At 35.7% G+C, this 14,610-nt stretch overlaps 1 protein-coding gene across 1 annotated transcript; it reads right to left on the minus strand.

The window, feature by feature from the left end:
* Positions 1-4,542: 4,542 nt before the first annotated feature.
* Positions 4,543-13,918, minus strand: LOC114340703 (facilitated trehalose transporter Tret1). Its single transcript, XM_028291473.2, has 2 exons — positions 13,770-13,918; positions 4,543-6,295 (listed from the first exon to the last, which is right to left on the minus strand). The coding sequence occupies exons 1-2, from the start codon at positions 13,810-13,812 to the stop codon at positions 4,962-4,964; spliced, it is 1,377 nt and encodes a 458-aa protein (XP_028147274.1). The 5' UTR covers positions 13,813-13,918; the 3' UTR covers positions 4,543-4,961.
* Positions 13,919-14,610: the final 692 nt, after the last annotated feature.

Below are 14,610 nucleotides of genomic sequence, written 5' to 3' on the forward strand. Positions count from 1 at the left end.
ATAGTCTTGACTGACTTCATTGGGATGTCGCCCGTGCAGAGGTTTACCCATCCTTTGTAAGGTGATTTATGCGCATTTCTGGTTCCCTCAGTATGATCGATGTTGTATCATCTGCTGCGCAAATAGCTCGATGTAGAGTTAGATGTCCCAACTTTGTTATTTTTATTGTTTATTATTTCGTATTCTTTGTCTATTTCTCGCAATATTTCCGTGTTCGTTCTCTTCTATGTCCATGCTATTCTAAGCATCCTTCTGTAACACCACATTTCAAATGACTGTAGCTTATTTATGTGCTTTGACTTCAATGTACAGCTTTCAAGTCCACATTGCAGCATCGAAAACACGTAGCATCTCAGAACTCTTACTCTCAATTCTAATCTAAGGTCGTTATTACAGATACTTGTTTTCATTTTTACAAACGAATTGTATCATATTTTTTTTATTCACCATATAGTATATATGTCATATATTTTTATTCACCATATATGTAGTCTTTTTTATATTCATTTTTAGTCCATATTTTTCACAGAAATTATTTGTTTTGTTTAGTAGGAGTTGTTCAGCAGATCTTGCCATAATCACGGTGTCATCTACATATTTTATGTTGTTAATAGTTCATCGGTTAATTATTATTCCTTCACTTTTAGATAGTAATGCTTCTCCAAAAATGGATTCAATATACCTACATACATTTCATAGTAATATACAGGGTGTAACGAAAATACAGGTCATAAATTAAATTACATATTCTGAGACCAAAAATAGTTCGAATGAACCTAACTTACCTTAATACAAATATGCACATAAAAAAAGTTACAGCCCTTTGAAGTTACAAAATGAAAATAGATTTTTTCGAATATATAGAAAACTATTAGAGATTTTTTATTGAAAATGGACATGTGGCATTCTTATGGTAGGAAAATCTTAAAAAAGAATTATAGTGAAATTTGTGCACCCCATAAAAAATTTATGGGGGTTTTGTTCCCTTAAACCCCCCAAACTTTTGTGGATGTTCCAATTAAATTATTATTGTGGTACCATTAGTTAAATTCAATATTTCTAAAACTTTTTTGCCTCTTAGTATTTTTTCGATAAGGCAGTTTTTATCGAATTGCGGCTTCTTTTTTAATATGTTTACATAACAATTTTATGGGGGTTTTGTTCCTTTAAACCCCCCAAATGTTTGTGTATGTTTTAATTAAACCATTACTGCGGTATCGTTAGTTAAACACAGTGTTTTTAAAACTTTTTTGCCTCTTTGTATTTTTTCGATAAGGCGCCTTTTATCGAGATGTGGTTACCTTTTTAATATATTTCAAAATATACCTAAAAATGTAAATCATAAATAAATCATCAAGTCTCCATACACGTACTTAGCCATATACAAATATGTGGCGGATTTGACAAATATTCAAAATATCTCGATAAAAAGTGACTTTTCGAAAAAGTAATGAGAGGCAAACAAACTTTTAAAATATTGTGTTTACCTAATGGTACTACAATAATAATTAAATTGGAACGTACACAAAAGTTTGGGGGGGTTTAAAGGAACAAAACCCCCATAAAATTTTTATGGGGTGTCCAAATTTAACTATAATTTTTTTTAAGATACTACCACCATAAGAATGGCACATGTCTATTTTCAATAAAAGATCTCTAATAGTTTTCGATATATTGGAAAAAATCGATTTTCATTTTTTAACTTCAAAGGGCTGTAACTTTTTTTATGTGCACATTTGTACTAAGGTAAGTTAGGTTCAATCGAACTATTTTTGGCCCCAGAATATGTGATTAAATTTATGACCTGTATTTTTGTTACACCCATATATATTCGTATGAACTTTACACATTGCTAAAACATACAATAGATTGTAAGAATATAAATGGAAACATTAAGGCGGATATTGCTACCGTGGAGCCATTCCATTGCCTCAGGAGTTAGTTCGTGGATTTCGATTAAGCTTCCTTCGAACCGTGTGGCTGGTCATTCTTGTGTAATGTGGTGGACTGTTTGTTCAGCAGCATTGCATTTGTCACATAGCGGGCTGTCTGCGATGCCCCATTGGTTAAGTGATTTATTGCACACTCCATGACCTGCCCTGATTCGGTTCAGATTACACCATCTCAGCGCGGAAGAGAGAAACCGTTGAGTTTGACTGTGGGATTTCCTATTAGGAGTGCATTGTTTCACTTCTTCGTTCCATTCGCTTATCCAGTGCTCATCGATTGTGAAATTGTTTGGAAAATTTTTTGCTGTTCTTGTTGGCGGGTTTCGAGATCTCAGCCGCAATTGGCCCTGGTTTAACTGATCTATGTCGGTATTTATTGGCAATGAGGGATTCTTTTGACATTTCTGGTATTGTGATTTAAGGGCAGCTAACCGTCGTGTTTTGGTTGGTGCAATGTTGCTTAGAACTGGAAGCCACTGAGTTGTTGTGCTTTTTATGGTCCCCGTAATATACCTCATTGTCTGATTTAGTTGTGTGTCTAGGACGTTAGTATGATGACTGTTTAGCCAGACTGAAGCACAATATTCGGCTTTTGAATAGACTAATGCAAGAGCGCTTGTCCTGATTGTGTCTGCATTGGCTCCCCAAGAGGTGTTTGCAAGCTTGTGAATGATATTATTGCGAGTTTTTACTTTAGCTGCAGTTTATGTAAGTGTTCCTTGAAAGTTAGAGTACGATCCAGTATTACACCGAGATATTTTGGATTTGGGTTATGTTTTAGGGTAACCCCTTCGCTTTCTATGTTTAGTCTGTAGTTCACTTTCCGGTTATTTAGATGGAAGGCAGTAACTTCTGTCTTTGTGGGATTTGGCTGAAGGCTCCATTTTTTAAAATATGTGTTAATAGTATTTAGGTCGCTTTCTAGGATAGCTTGGGCGTTCTCGATGTTTCTTTCTTGTATGCCTAAAGCCATGTCATCTGCATAAATAAACTTGCGTGAAATTGTAGTGGGAGCGTCTGAGGTGTAAATGTTGAACAGGAGCGGCGATAGAACCGATCCTTGGGGTAACCCATTCTGTAAACATCTGTATTTACTAGTTTTCCCATTAACGCTAACTTGGAATAATCTGTCACACTGAATTTGATTTATTAGCTTATTAAATTATTGGCATTGTACCATCTGGTACAATTTAAGTAGTAGTCCTTCTTTCCACACCGTGTCGTAAGCACAAGTCAGATCAATGAATGCTACTGCCGTTTTGATTTTATTTTGGAAGCCATTTTCAATAAATGTGGTTAGAGAAAGAACTTAATCACTGCAGTTCCTTCCTGGCATAAATCCAGCTTGTTCTACGGGAATATTTTCGCTTACAGAGTGTAAAAGCCTCGCGTAGATTATCCTCTCAAAGATCTTATAGCAGACACGTAATATTGGTCTGTAACTCTCGGGCAATGAAGCATCTTTGCCTGGTTTGCAGATTGCGATGACTTTGCTTTGCTTGAATAGTTTGGGGAGCTTTTGCGTCGTCATTATCTGGTTGAAGAAGTCGAGGAGCCACTTTCTAGTTTTTGGACCAATGTGTTTTATGAACTCGGGATATATTTTGTCAACTCCTGCAGCTTTGCGGCACTTAATTAAGTGTAGTGCGTTGAAAAGTTCCTCGGTCTCTCTCTATTTGCCTCATGATGAATAGGCTTTGTTGAGATGCAGTTTTGATCTTTTTGAGCTGATATCGTACTTCTCTTTTGTAAGCCTTTTCTATGACTGGTTTGGAGATTTGCGCAATGCGTTTCGCTATATCTTCTAGATTTGGTAATGAAGAGTTAGTTGTTGGGATATTAGGGCCTGTGTCCAGTTTTCTGAGCAGGTTCCAGGCAGTGCGACTACTATGCGTGAAGTTAAGGTTTTCGAGAGTTTCCCCCCACCTGGTAGTTCTTGCAGAATTTAGAGACTCTAGGAGTTGTTCACCTAGGTCTGGGTCTCTGGTTTGCTCATATTGATCATACAGGTCTTTGCATTCTTCGGTCCAGCATGGGATGTAGGATGTAGGATGTAGGTTTTCATAGTAATGAAAACATATTACATCCCTGCCTAACTCCTCTTCTAATTTAATTTCTGAACTGGATTCATTATCTACTACAATTTGCGCCCTTTGTTATTATTCGCAAGTCTCTTTTGTCCAAGTTTATCTTGATAATTTGGACTAATTTTTCATGTCATACTTTTTCAAATACTTTTTCAAAATCAATGTACTAAATATCCACTCATATCCATGCATCTTTGAGCTATCACATTAAAAGCAAATAACGCCTCTCTGGTTCGTAGTCCGTTTCTGCATCCAAACTATCATCTATTCCTTCTTCCAGTTTTTATTTATAAATTCACTGTAGTATTTAGCGTTTAAATTTTTAGGGTTGATAGCACAAAAGGTGGAGTGTAAGAATTGTTTCGATAACTACTATATCGTATAACTACTAGGTGCTAAATACTAGGAGATTCCATGGACTTGATGAGAACATTGTAGGTACTTACGGTTTTTCTTTCTAAGGTCACCAATGTGACCTGTTTACGGAAAGCAAAGTAAACGAGTCATATTTTAAACTACTTTAATGGTTTATTAACAACAAACTACAGACTAAATCAAGTAAGAAAACCTAAAGAGTTCTTCTCAGAGTTGAATCGTCTTCAGACCGGGATCAGCTGACTTACAATATATTTCTTCACACCGGCATTCCCTCTCTTTAGCTGCATAGTTAGCCAACGCGTGGAATGTTGTGAAACATTCAGTTGTGAATCCGCCATAATATAAAAGTGTAATCTAAGAAATAAAAGCAAAAAGAATATAGCGCTATTTACGAGTATGTGCATACTCCATTTTGTGGTGTCATTATCGTTTGCAAATCCATATCCATATCCATATCCTGTAGATATCCATATCTTTTATGTTTTACAGTTTGTTTATTACCCATAAAAATTTAGTTCTTTAGCAGTGTAATCGTTGTTGTATTCGTTTATCTTTGCAGTATTTTCTGAATTTCTGCAAACGTCTTTCCTCTTGTCTCTGGGACGTACAAGAAGGTAAAAACTGCACAAACAAAAGTGAATACTGCGAACATAAACATAGTACCATCGACGCCGAAAAAGCGAACCATATCGTTGAAGAATTGAGTCATTATAAAGGAGGTTAACCAACATGCCGCAGAAGAGGAAGTCGATGATAATCTCTTAACATTTTTAGGAAATACTTCTGAGGAAATAGTCCATGGTAAGACCGCTAAACCATTTTGAAAGGCGAATACCGCTATTGTTAAACTAGTAATTGGCACCCAAGACATAAACTCGATGTTTAAATTTGTTCTGGTCTGTACAAAAATGAATACAGCTAATAAAAGTAGTGATAAACTAAGAAATATACTAGAAAAGATAAGTAGAACTTTTCGTCCGAATTTGTCAGTTAAATACGGGGCAGGTAAACTAAAACAAAATATAGAAGCACCAACTATGAGAGAACTAAGATCTGAAGGTATGTTACTACCTGACATTTCAAAGATTGGTTGGAGATAAAAAGTGATCGCATTCCAACCAGACAGTTGCTGAAATATTATTAAAGATAAAGATATGACAAACGCTTTCTTAATTCCCGGATTTATGAACATTTTCCAAAAGCTTTCCGGTTCTGTCTGCCGTTCCTGATCTAAAGAGTATTTTATATGCTGTAATTCACCCTCTACCCCCTTGCTGTCTTTACCCCTGAGTAACATTAATACTTCTCGTGCATCATCCAGTTTATTTACTCCAATCAAATAAAATGGGGTTTCTGTTCCCAACAGAGTGAAAGTAATAAAAAATAGCAGCGCAACGCAAAGATTGACAAGATTGAATATTTGAACAGAAAGAAATGGACCTATCAGGTAAGGCAGAAAATTTCCTAGGGCCCAAAATATCCCCAAAGTTACAGAATAAGGTCCTCTTTTACTTTCTTCTGCTACTTCAGCAATATATAGGGGAAGTAAAGTATATCCAGCACCTACAGCTAAACCTCCAATAACTCTTCCAAAGTAGAACAATTCAACGCATTGAGCAAAAGCCATTGTTGCATAAGCTATGGCATGAAAAATACCAATAGTTAGAAGTGCAGTTTTTCTTCCATAACTTTCAGATAAGTAGCTTAATGGAATTCCTCCAACCATTGCTCCAACATTAATCAATGATGCTATTAAAGCATCCTGCTCTTTGGTGATGGGTTGTGGTAATGGATTGACATTGGAATCATTTGAATACAATTTCGAAAACATTGGCGAAGTCCATGTCATTGTGATATCACCTGTGGTAGCTAATAAGTCAACTGTAAAGAACATAAAAAATCTGCATTAAAAGGTAGAACTAACTAAAAGAAAAAAAGACTAAACAGAAACAAGAAGACATGTTAACTGGTTTAGTATTATAATATGAATATAGTTTTATTGCTTAATATTTTTCTGTCCCTTCTAATTTAAAAAAAAATATTATCCGAAATATGGATTTTCAGTAGTAATTGCACAAGAGCTCTAAAATTATTGAATTTTTCCCGAGTGACACTTTGACAGTTTTAATTTAGAAATTATGTCAAAGTGCCACGAGGGCAAAAATTCTATATTAATTTTAGAGATCGAGTGCAATTTGTTGCGATTATTTCATGAATAAAACTGTTAAAAACCAAAATTGTATTGTAATTTATTTATGTAAGTACAAATTAGTACAATTAAACACACAGTTGTTATAAATATTTTACGGTTGAAAGTCATCACTTTCATAATTTTTAAAACATTAATTGTCATTAATGTCACTGAATGTATTTTTTCATAGCAACGAAGGGCATCTGACGTAATATACTTGACGACGGGCAATTATCAAAAATTATAAATTTAATTTAGATTTCTGTAGCTTTCTATTGGTCAGAATCTCCTATGAATGAAATAATCGATTAAATTTTAACACCAATATTGTTATTAAAGTGCCTTGAATATCGATAGGAATCCACTATTTCTAACAGCTGTGCAAACTATTATGTTATAACTTTGACCATAATTCAGAAAATGAAAAGAGACTACTAAAGTCTGCAACTTTGTCATCAAAAGTACTCTGTTGGCTAGAAAAAAGATCAACAAGGCAACATGGAGATCAAACGATGGAAGAAAAAATAATCAACTAGATTATTTATTGGTTGATAGAAGACATCCTAGTAACATAATAAGCTTTAAAACTATGAGAGGGCCAGATAACGACACGGACCATTTTCTCGTGAAGACCAAGCTCAGAATAAGAATTTTACCTCAAACAATAGCTAAAAGGACATAGATCGAAAGGTAGAATGTAGTAAAGATGGAAGAAGAAACTAAGAAAGACAATACCAACTAGAAATAAGAAATAAGTTTCCGGTTTTGAAAATAAATGAAAATGAACCTGAAATTGTAGAGCAGCAATGGCACCCCATAAAAAGAACTATTACTGAAGCAACAGAGAAATATATCGGAAGAAGCTAATTCGAAGAAGCCCAAAAAAAACAAACAAAATACGAATTAATTATTTGTTTATTTTTATTCAACTTATCAGAAAAAAACTTAGATATACTCAACACACACAGAGAGAGAGAGAGAGAGAGAGAGAGAGAGAGAGAGAGAGAGAGAGAGAGAGAGAGAGAGAGCTGCAGCTAGAAAAATACTAAGTCAAAAAAAGAGACAATATCTACAACAACAAATTGAAAAGGTAGGAGACCATAGACATATTCAAATAAAACGTTCTACAGAAAGGTACAATACAGTCGAACCCGCTTATTAGAATACCGGTTAAAGGAATATCCCGGTTTAGGAATAGAAATTTGAGGTCCAGAAACGTTTACACCAGCAACCAATGATCGGTTATTAGAATATTCCCGTTATAGGAATACTTTTGCTTGGCACGAAGACTATTCCAATAAGCGGGTTCGACTTTATAAGAGTGGCTCCTTTATAAGGGCACCCAATTTCGTGAGAAAAAAATGAGAAATGCTCACCGCCGAAAATAAAATAATAGAAAGATAGGTTGAATATTTTGGAGAGCTCCTGAATATCCGAAATTGCACTGGACAACGATGAAAACAATGAACATTATGGAAACAATGAAAAAAAAATGAGTATCAAACGGTCGAATTAGAAATACCCCACCAAGCCTAGAAGAAATTAAAAATGCCATAAAATCACTTAAATATGATCAATCCTCTGGTCTTAAAATATTGATGCCAAGTTAATTCAAAAAAGACGGTCATGAACTATAAGTAAAATCCATCAATTAATAGAAAAAGCCTGGCAACAAGAGATAATGCCAAAATAATGGTGTGGTAGTATTATTGTACCAATACATTAGAAAGGAACAAAGGAATCAGTATGAACTGTAGATGAATTTCACTAATCAATACAACGTATAAAATATTATCTTCGGTATGACTAAAAATATTACCACCATACCCTGAAGAAATAGTTGGTAACTACCAGGGTGGTTTCAGGCCTGAAAGATCGACTATTAATCAAACATGATATACTATTGAGAAATACTTGAAAGATATTGAAAGTATAATCAAGACGCAGATCAGATTTTTATAGATTCCAAACAAGTTTACAGGCCGACCGGAATAGGAACAGACGTGAGCATAGGTAGAAATTATGCTCACGTCTATTCCTATTTCGAGCGGCCTGTACAATTCAATTAAGGATCCCCCAAACCAACGCGAAACTTTCGCAACCGCAACCTACGCGGAATCGCGGCGAACCGATATTCACGGCGGATTATGAAGGTGTTCAGACCACTTTGCGCGGAATCCGCAACGGTCGCGGCAGAACAGCGTTCCTTTCATGAAACGCTGCGTGCACGGTTTTTTCCGCTACCGTTGTAGTTTCGCGTGTTTTAAAATGGTTGTTACAGAAAAACTCATTGAAATTGTTAAACAATATCCTATAATATATGATTTAACGAACGAAGATTATAAAAATATAAGAAAAAAGGATAAAGTCTGGAATAGTATCGGGTCAGAATTAGGAGAAAATGATAAGTTTTCATTATATATTATAATATTATTATTAATTTGCTTGCATAGAGATTACGCCCACTTAAAAATTTGGTCATTTTTGATGTCTTGTATATCCTAAACCTGTTGGCCGATTTAAAAATATAATTTGTTCACATTTGTATGGCGAATACTCGCATCGGCTTTCGCGTCAATATGGGGAACCCTTGTCCGCTACCGCTCCGCCTGCGAATGTTCCGCTACGGAAAATTCGCGTCGCAAAACTTTCGCGTCGGTTTGGGGGATCCTTTAATCGTCCAACACTATGAAATGCAATGCTTGAACTGGGCATACCCAAGAAACTAGCTACAGTAATGGAAATGTATGAAAGTAACTATTTTGCACAAGTTAGAATAGCGTAAAAACATCAAATGCTTTCTGCGTGAATTCTGCACTGAGACAGGGAGATTCGTTGTCTTCATTGTTGTTTAGCCTTAGAATATGTCATATGTCTTGCAAAAAATTTATCCAAAAATCAAACCAGACATACCATTTTCTCGAGCTTTGAAGAAGCTTCATTATCATCATTCTCTTATCTCTCATCTTATCCCTATGCGGGGTCGGCTTCCCTAATTGGATTTCTCCACACAATTTTATCTTGGGCCATATCAATGTTAATCCCCTTTACCAACATGTCCTGCCTTATCGTCTCCTCCCAGGTCTTCTTTGGTCTTCCTCTCCTACTCCTTCCAGGAATCTGCACTTGAGCTATTCTTCGTATTGGGTGGTCACCGTCTCGACGTTGAACATGACCAACCCATCTTAACCTATGCTCTCTCATTTTGGCATCAATTGGTGCCACACCTAGACTTCCCCTAATATACTCATTTCTAATTTTATCCTTCTTTGTCACTCCACTCATCCATCTAAGCATTCTCATTTCCGCCACATGCATTCGCTGTTCCTCTTTCTTTTTCACTGCCCAACATTCAGTTCCGTACATCATAGCTGGTCTTATGGCTGTTTTATAGAATTTTCCCTTCAGCTTCATTGGAATTTTTCTGTCACACAACACACCACTCGCTTCTTTCCACTTCATCCATCCAGCCCTAATTCTACTGCATGCATCTCCATCTATTTCTCCATTACTCTGTAATACCGATCCTAGGTACTTAAAACTATTGCTTTTTACAATCATTTCACCATCCAAAGATACCATTTTATTTGTAGTAGCTCCATCTTTAAATGAACATTCCAAATACTCTGTTTTTGTCCTACTAAGTTTTAAACCTTTTTCCTCCAGAGCTTGTCTCCACTGTTCCAGTTTTTGTTCTAAGTCTCTTTCACTATTTCCTACTAACACGACATCATCAGCATACATTAAGCACCATGGAATGTTACCCTGTAGTTTCGCTTTATCTGGTCCAAAATTAATGAGAATAAATACGGACTAAGCACAGAGCCTTGGTGCAATCCTACTTTCACATGAAATTTATCAGTCTCTCCCACACCTGTCCTAACACTAGTCGTTACTCCCTCATACATATCCCTCACAATCTTTACATATTCACCAGGGACTCTTTTCTTATTGAGTGCCTACCACAGAATCTCTCGAGGAACTCTATCATATGCTTCTCAAGATCAATGAATACCATATGAGCGTTTGTTTCTTTACTCCTGTATTTTTCCATCAACTGCCTTATAATGAAAATTGCATCTGTTGTTGATCTACTCTGCATAAAGCCAAATTGATTCTCGGATATTTCGGTCTCTTCACGTATCCGTCTATCAATTACTCTTTCCCATATTTTCATGGTGTGGCTAAGCAGTTTTATAGCCCTGTAGTTTGTACATTGTTGTATATCTCCCTTGTTTTTGTAAACAGGTACCAGTATACTGCTTCTCCATTCGTCTGGTATTTGTCCAACTACCATAATTCTATTAAATAGACCTGCTAGCCACCTTGTTCCTGTCTCTCCCAATGCTCTCCATACTTCCCCAGGAATATCATCTGGTCCTACCGCTTTTCCTTTCTTTATTTTTTGAAGCGCTTGAGCCACTTCCTCGTTGGTTATTTTGGTGACCATTGCTGCTACTGTCTCCGTTGACTCTACAGGCTGTCTGTCAAATTCTTCATTTAATAAGCTGTCAAAGTACTTTCTCCATCTCTTTTTTACATCCCTTTCGTGAACTAGTATTTTATTATTTTCATCTCGGATACATCTAATCTGATTAAAATCTTTTGCTTTCTTTGCTCTCTGTTTGGCTATTTTATATATCTTCGTTTCGCCTTCCCTGGTATCAAGTTGATCGTATAGGTTTGAATACGCTTCTGCTTTAGCTTTTGCTACTGCTACTTTCGCTTCCTTTTTGGCGACCATATAGTTTTGAAGATCTATGTCCGATCTGGTTTCTTGCCACTTTTTATATAATTTTCTCTTCTCTTTTATTTTTCCTTGTACTTCATTTGACCACCACCAAGTCTCTTTATCCTCAAACTTCTTTCCTGACGTTTTCCCAAGTATTTCAATAGCCGTCTCTCTACTAATATTGGCCATTTTTCTCCAAATTGTGTTAGCGCTTCCTTTCATGTTCCAACATATTTTTTCTACTATTCTTTCCCTGAATAGACCTTCCTTCTCATCTTTTGGCATCCACCACTTGATTTTTTGTGGTCCTCTCCGATATTTTTGTTTAGTTTCGCTTTTTACTTCGATGTCCAGAACAAGCAGCTTATGTTGTTGGCTTACTGTCTCACTAACTATTACCTTGCAGTCCTTGCATTCACGTATGTCTTCTTTCCTTATCATGAAGTAGTTAGTCTATTTGCAATTGATGTTGTCCACTTTTGTAGGTAATAAGTTGAGTTTCTCTCTTTTTAAAGAATGTGTTAACAATCGCCATATCCAATGCTGTTGCTAATTCTAGCATGTCATCTCCAGCTTCATTTCTAGTTCCAAAGCCTCCATGTATTGTTTCATATCCTGTCTTGGCTTGGCCCACATGTGTATTGAAATCACCTCCTATTATAACTTTCTCCTCCGCTGGAATGTCACTCAGTACGTCTCCTAATTGATCATAGAAAGCTCTTCTTTCATTCTCACCCAGACCTGTTTGAGGAGCATACACACACACACACACAACATTCAATACCTCTCTATCAATTACAAATTTCACTGACATCATTCTATCACTCGTCCTTACAACTTCTACTACGTTATCTTTATAGAAGCTTCATTATATCGGACTAAAATAAATGGTGATAAAACAAAATACATGGTCATTTCAAAACAAGAACGACGGAGAATAAGACAAAATGTTATTATAAACGGTCATAACTTTAAAGTGGTTAAATAATTTAAGTATCTAGGAGCAACCAATAACAACAAAATAGAACGAAAAGTTGAAACGCGAATAATGGCGGGAAACCGATCTTTCTTTGCAACGCAACATCTCATGAAGTCAAAACTTCTCTCACGAGGTGCAAAGATCCAGATATATAAGACCATAATAAGGCCAGCAGTCGCGTATGGAAGCGAAACATGTACGCTAAAAAATAAAGAAGTAAATAAATGGCTGGTGTGAGAATGTAAAATCCTTCGAGTGATATATAGTCCTTGCAGAGATAGCGTGACAAACGAATGGAGGCGCAGACACAACAACGAGTAAAGCGCGTGATACACACGCAATCTTTAAGTACGCGGGTTTAAAGATCGCGGACTTACTCGGCTCGCCGTCGGTGATACACGGCAGACTTAAAGTACGCGGTTTTAAAGATCGCGGTCGCCGTCGGTAGCAAAAAATTTAGAAACTGTCCTCGTGGTTAAATTTTTTATTTTCTGTGTACCTAATTTTGCTGAAATCTTATTTTTTTTAGTATAGTTTGATTATTTTTTTGATCAGGTTTTGTTAAATAGAAGAATAATTTGATTTTTTATAAGCGTGGTAAGCTGTCAAAATCATGATGTGAAGTATAGCACTTGTTTTTGATCTATTTTAATTTAATACAAGGTAGGCATAAACAAACAAAATATCATAGATAAGATGGTAATATTTTCATCAGGAGGATAAAACAGCCTATAAATAATTAGGTTTACTCAAAAACAAATAATCAAAATAATTTAGTATAGCTTAAAATAGTGTTTAACGGTTTTCTCAAAACTTATAAAATGTAACTTGTCTCCTTTCAACAATAAACGATTGAATTATTTCTAGGCAATTTGCTTAATTAGTGAAAATATAAGTGTAACTTTAAACGCAATAACATGATGGCTCGAGGCTCGTGGCTCGTGGCAGTGATACATGTACGGGTTACGAGTAAGATTTCAAAATTGTTGGATCGACGGCGTACTTACTCGGCGGACTTAAAGTACGCGTACTTGCGGTGATACACGTGCGAAAAAGGTCGCGAGCCATAAGTTCGCGTACTTACTCGAGTGTGTATCACCCCTTTTAGAGTCTCTCTTTGGAAAGGTAAAAAAATCTAGTGAGACATATAAAGGCCAATGGACTAAGATAGATGGGACATATAATACGTAGTAACGACAATCGCCTTATAAACAATGTGTTTTGGGAAAGACCAGATAAAAGAAGGTCTGTACGACGGCGAAAGATGCAGTCAGAGAAGATCTGGAGAAAATGGGAGTGAGACAATAGCAAATAGTGGTACAGGACCGACAAGCATGGAAGGTAATAGTAAACGCGGCAAAGGCTCACGAGGAGTTGTAACGCCATTGATAGTTATATTAATTCAGATCATTCAGAGGAATTACATATTTTATAAAGTTCCTATGTACTTTACCTGCTAAAGTTGTAACCAATGCATAACTAATAAATGGCTTCATATTAAAACTGTTTTTGACTAATCTATGAATCTAAACGGTAACACTTAATGTATTAAAGCTTTTAAAAATTTTGGTGTCTCGAATACACTTAAATATACAAACCTACAGCATGTTTATCTGGATAACCAAACATATTAGATATTACTAATTCCCGTTCTCATTGTACTGGTGGTTAGGTACACAGCAACTATGTTTGCCCAAAAATAATTCCCGCGTCATAAATTGTAAATACAGAAGAAGGATTAAATTTTTACGTAAAATCTAAAGGGTCTAAAAATAAGTCGCTACAATGATATATGGAAATTTACCTGTTCAAAAATTAACAACAACACGCTCAGTGTGGGCGAATTTTGTTTAAAGTGCATTTATAAGACAACAGGATAGAAATATGCAATAAAACCTCCGTTAACCGAAATAATTGGGGGGAGGCCGTTTCGGATAATAAGAATTTCGGTTAAAAATAACATTGTTTTTTGTATCCTTCTTGTATCAAAATACATGGTATTCTTGGTCAAAGTTGGTATTGAAAAATACTATGAGGTGATTGCATTCTTTAGTTGTATGAAAGCAATGTTGACGATGTTGACAAATTAACTTAGAATCGGTTCTAAAACGTTTTAGAATAAAAATTTTACTTTTTATTGATGAAATTATTGAAACTATCAGCCGTTTCGGTTAAACGATGTTTCGGTTAACAGACGTTTGATTGTAGGTATACTTTATTGTCATGAAAAATATAACAATTTTATAAACAAAGCTTACAAGAGTCATAAATAAAAACAATAACAAATACGATTT

The sequence above is a fragment of the Diabrotica virgifera genome, chromosome 5, assembly GCF_917563875.1.
Source record: "Diabrotica virgifera virgifera chromosome 5, PGI_DIABVI_V3a".
In the NCBI taxonomy this organism is placed as follows: domain Eukaryota; kingdom Metazoa; phylum Arthropoda; class Insecta; order Coleoptera; family Chrysomelidae; genus Diabrotica; species Diabrotica virgifera.

Coding starts and splice junctions, on each gene's coding strand:
- LOC114340703 (XM_028291473.2), bottom strand. CDS start 13,812: ATGAAGCCATTTATTAGTTATGCATTGGTTACAACTTTAGCAG. Junction 6,296..13,769: donor ATTGGTTACAACTTTAGCAG/GTAAAGTACATA, acceptor TGTTCTTTACAG/TTGACTTATTAGCTACCACA.